Raw genomic sequence first — 5,420 nt, 5'->3', positions numbered from 1 at the left:
TCCGATTATCCATCAACTGCTCAATATAAGGCTGGGTTGCAGAGTGGTTTTGACCATCTTGTTCAATAGCTTGGTTACGATTTCAATTATCAATTGATTGCGACCTCTAGTTCGGATAGTTCCTTCTCCAAAATGAATAAATTATTTAGATGTATTAAGTTATACTAGTACCAATTAACTCCAACAAATCAGTAGATCAAATGCAAAACAGGAGGAAGCATCAACCTAATCTAGAGATAAGAGTTATTGATGCATTAGGAAAAACAATTATACAGTGATAATACCACCTTAGAATATAATAATTAAATAGATACAATAAGCAAAATATAAGTAAAAAATAGCACAACAAATCAACTCAAACACCAATATTCAAATTTCTGAATTAAAAAAATAACAAAACCTTAGAAGTTCTTAAATAACACTTGCAAGAAAAATATTCTATAAGTTTCACCTATTCTATTCAGAATCACATTCGTTTTTAATGTCATTTCCTCCCTCAACATTAGCTTCACCGTCATTTTCAATATCAATTACTATCCCATCGACACCACTTATTACCCAATCATTGTACTCATCTTCCATAACACGAGCATTTTCTAAAAGAGCCAAGTCAGTGGCATCACTTTGCATTGATGACTCAAACTGCACACTATTTTCCTCTCCCATATTAAAAATATCTCGAGGTTTAATTAACCTAGGGACAAACCATTCATGATCTTCAGGATCTTGTACAAATATAACTTGTTGAGCTTGTTCTGCAAAAATAAAGGGCTCATGACGTTCTCGATCGCCAGAGTCTGTTAGGCGTGAGAAATTCACAAGTGTGAACCCCAAGTCGTCTTCCTTAACTCCTCTACCTTTGGTTACATCAACTCAATCACACTTAAATAAGACGACTTTAAATTCTTCCTAGTAATTTAACTCCACAATATCATTCAATCTGCCATAATATGTGATATTTGCAGACTTTGGAGCATTGTCACTTGTACTTGCATAACTTTCAGTCTTTGAAACGACCATAACACCACTATTTTGTGTCACCTTAAATTCTTCACTTTGTTTCGTTCGGAATCGATACTCGTTATTTACATCGAACGCACTGAATCTTTTGGCAATGTAACTCGGCCCTTGTGCAAGGACTTTAACATCCTTTAAGATGTTAGATGTGGCTTCCAACTCCTTTATCTAACCAAATAAAAGATACAACTATAAATATGGATATATGTACAAGGAAAATAATTTAACGTAACCATCGACTTAGTCCTACTACTTACTTGCTCCTTGAACCACTCGTGAAATGTATCGAAATGCACAAGGTCAAGTTGATGTTGTGTCAAACGACACTTATGATGTGATCTCTTGATTTCAGCAATATGTTCCCTATTCATGTAACTCGAATATATCAATTTTGTTCTCAAATAAGTAATATACATATAATAAATAATATATATATATATAACACTTACTTTTTATAATTCTCAACCACCTCTGACTCGCAATTAAAATTTACATGCCGATGTTCTTGCAACCATATTTTTGCATCCAACTCAAATACACCTACTCCACCGTACGACTCCCCACTATTTGGAAAAAGACATTCTTCTTTACTAGTCTCCTGCCCAATCTCATTGGCGCATTTTCTTGAACAATAAGACCTTGAATCTCCACCCTCCAAATATCGTGAGCAAAATGCCATACACTTATTTGCTATGTATGCTTCTGCTATGGAACCTTCTGGACATGCACGATTACGAACATATGATTTTAAAGTACCCAAATACCTATGGAGTAAAATAATGGTATTAGTTTGATATTATAATATTTAATAACAAAAAAATATATAATAAAGATTTAGTGATATTCTTCATACCTCTCAATAGGGTATATCCAGCGACAATGTACTGGCCCCGCATATTTAGCCTCAGTTGCCAAGTGAATAACCAAGTGTATCATAACAGTAAAGAATCCTGGGAGGAAAAGTTTCTCCATAGTAGATAATGTTTCTGGAATTTTTTCTTCAAATAACTTTAAATCTTCTAGTTTTAGTTCTTTTCTACATAGAACACGAAAGAATGTGCATAATTCAATTAAAATGGACCTAACTCTTTTATCTACTGATCTCCGCAAGGCAAGAGGAAGAAGTTCTTGCATTATAACATGACAATCATGAGTTTTTAGCCCAAATATCTTTCGTTTGCGAATGCAACGTGAGATATTAGACGCATAGCCATATGGAAACTTGGCATTTAGTAGTACTTCATAAAATAACTCTTTTTCCTTCTGAGACATTGTGAAGAAAGTAGGAGGAAGATATGCTTTCCCAATAGCTCGATATTGAGGCCATAAACTTGGTCTTATTTTCATCTCCTTCAAGTCCAATCGAGCTTCTAAGTTGTCTTTTGACTTTTTACCAAGATCCAATAATGTATAAAGTAAGTTATCACACACATTCTTTTCTATGTGCATCACATCAAGATTATGGCGCACCAAGTTAGACTTACAATAAGGAAGATTGAAGAAAATACTCCTCTTTTTCCATGTATTTTTCATCACACCACTTACCCCTTCACTCGACTGGCCGAGAGTAAATTCTATATCTTTAACTTGATTCAACACTAGTGACCCAGATACTGGACAAGGTGAATGTCTTGTTTCTTTAGTCCCATCAAACGATTTTGCATCATTTCGATATTTGTGTCCCGACTTCAAGAAGCGTCGATGCCCCATATAACAAAACTTTCTACCATGTTTGAGCCGTCTAGATTGAGTATTTATGTTACAAGAAGGGCAGGCAAACCGACCATAAGTGGACCATCCAGAGAGATTACCATATGCTGGAAAATCATTTATAGTCCACATGAGAGCAGCTCGCATTTGAAATATCTCCTTAGTCGAGGCATCATATGTTTCTACCCCGACATCCCACAATTCATTTAACTCTTCGATTAAAGGTTGCAAAAAGACATCAATATTATAGCCAGGTGCTTTTGGTCCAGGAATAAGTAAGGACAATATGAAGAACTCTTGTTTCATGCACATCCATGGTGGAAGATTATATGGCATTAAAATCACTGGCCATGTACTGTGAACAGTTCGCATTGTGCCAAATGGATTAAACCCATCAGAAGCTAATCCTAGGCGCACATTGCGAGGGTCTCCAGCAAATTCGGGATATTTACCATCGAAATTTTTCCAAGCTTCAGAATCTGCAGGATGTCGTAAAACTCCATCTTTGGTGCGCTCATCATGATGCCATCGCATTGCTTTAGAAGTTTCTGAAGACATAAACAATCTCTGTAGCCTTGGTTTTAAAGGAAAATACCTTAAGACCTTGGCTGGAATTTTTCTGGCATCATTTTTCCATCTAGAAGCCCCACATACTTTGCATTCATTAACATTCTTATTAGCAAACTCTTTCCTAAAAAGCATGCAATCGTTGGGACAAGCATGGATTTTTTCATACTTTAAGCCCAAGCCTTCAACTATCTTTTTGGTCTCATAGAAAGAAGGAGGTAATTTTTCTCCTTCAGGCAATGCATCTTTCAATAGTCCAAGCAAAGAACTAAAAGATTCACTTGACCACTTGAACATGCATTTTGTACAATACAAATGCAGCAAAAAGGAGAGTTTGCTAAACTTCGTACATCCAGGATATAATTCTTCATTTGCCTCCTTCATGAGCCGTTCAAACTTATCCACCTCTGGATGAGGTTGATTTCCAGATGGATGAGCAGTATTCTCTTGTAAGTCTTGCTCTATGCCACCTAATTCACTAACGTCAAAAGTATCCATGAACTGTGTAACACCTGCAAATACATCATGTATCATTCCTCTCATATCATCGCCCCTTTGAGTTGACTGACTGCGATTATTTGCTTCAGCATTGTTTGATCCCTTTAGAGATTCACCATGACAAAAGCAAGTATCATATGATGGTATAATACCATTAACCACAAGATGATCATATGTTGTAGCCCGATTAACTTGATGGATAAGCACACACTCCGTACAAGGACATGCAATTTTTTCTCCATCTTGTTTTTCAGAAAAGGCATGATTTAAAAAATCCTCTACTCTATCCAAATATTCTTTGCTAACTCTTTCACAATACATCCATCTTTTATTTGTAGGATTGTCCATGACGTTCAAGATAGTCTTTTCTTTTCTATAATTACTGAAAGAGCTAAAAATACGTTAGTGAAAAGGTGAAATTAATGAAAAATGTAGTTAAAATAAAATAACCATCCTATTAGCAGGTAATTCCATGGCTCAAAAAATCATTTTAACAATTAAAACTACTAAACGGAAATTTATTAAAACTATCATTTAAACAATTAAAACCATCAAACAGTTAAACTAATTTGCTCGGCGTGCCTCACCTTCAAATTGGCGACTGGCTGAGTCTTCAATTTTGAAGAGAATATGTTTTCCTATTATTTTCTAATCGGAGGGAATGGAATTTTTTGTCCAAAAAAATTGCAGGGAAATATTTTATTTTTGTACGAGGGAAAGTTAAAATAATAAAAAAGTTGATTTCAATTAGTGTTTTTAGCGGTAATTTTGTTTTATTGTCGGTAAAGGGACATCTTTTAGTGGCTATTGATCATGTGCCGCTAATATTTCAGCTTAAATAATTCATTAGCGACAATTACCTTATTTCCGCTAAATAATTATCGCCAAAGACCTATTTTGTAGTAGACAGCCAAAACTATGACTGTGAGATTTATATTGAGAGTCCAAGATTTGTTATTTATGAATAGTAAAGGGAAAACGAGTTTCGAGCTAATGAGGCCAAGCAATAGCAGCATTGCACTTTCTGTATTTTATGTCAAACTATTGACTACAGAGGATTTGACACCGATATGCATCGACGACAATGAAATGTTTTGAACAATGACAAGAATAACAGAAAATATACAAAGGAACAAATGCAGTTGACTACTGTCATAGTAGAGGTGTATTCCACAGAGACGTCAAGGTAAGAAAATATAAAGATTTGACACCACTATGCATCGACGACAATGAAAATTACACACAACATCTCGACTAGTGGTAGATTGAATGCATCGACGACACTTAGAAATTTCTGAATAATCACAAGAATAGCAGAAAACAGAGGAACAAAATCAAAAAAATAGTCAAGGAACAGAGGAGGAATAAACCCAATCATCCCACGTCTATTTAACAGCAGTCGGATATCACAAACAACTGGCATATGCAGAAAAAACTGTACTTTCGCAAATCTCAAATCCCAACAGTTGAAGGCACAAATTTGTACATGGTAAGAAGATTGTTTTGCCAATAAAGACAAGAAACTAAAGGAGAAGAATGAGTTCTGAAACAATCTTGAAACCTACACAAAAAGAGAAGTGAGAAACGGATAAAATAGAGAATACTAACAACGACGATAGAGCCTAATC

At 35.2% G+C, this 5,420-nt stretch overlaps 1 protein-coding gene across 1 annotated transcript; it reads right to left on the bottom strand.

Annotated features, from left to right (window-relative positions):
* LOC109230187 lies at positions 457-4,140 on the bottom strand. The gene is made up of 5 exons (XM_019395711.1): positions 1,871-4,140; positions 1,467-1,781; positions 1,275-1,380; positions 990-1,185; positions 457-857 (listed from the first exon to the last, which is right to left on the bottom strand). The coding sequence occupies exons 1-5, from the start codon at positions 4,138-4,140 to the stop codon at positions 457-459; spliced, it is 3,288 nt and encodes a 1,095-aa protein (XP_019251256.1).

Source organism: Nicotiana attenuata, chromosome 7 (genome assembly GCF_001879085.1).
Source record: "Nicotiana attenuata strain UT chromosome 7, NIATTr2, whole genome shotgun sequence".
Lineage (NCBI taxonomy): Eukaryota > Viridiplantae > Streptophyta > Magnoliopsida > Solanales > Solanaceae > Nicotiana > Nicotiana attenuata.
This window is presented reverse-complemented; position numbering and strand designations above follow the sequence as displayed.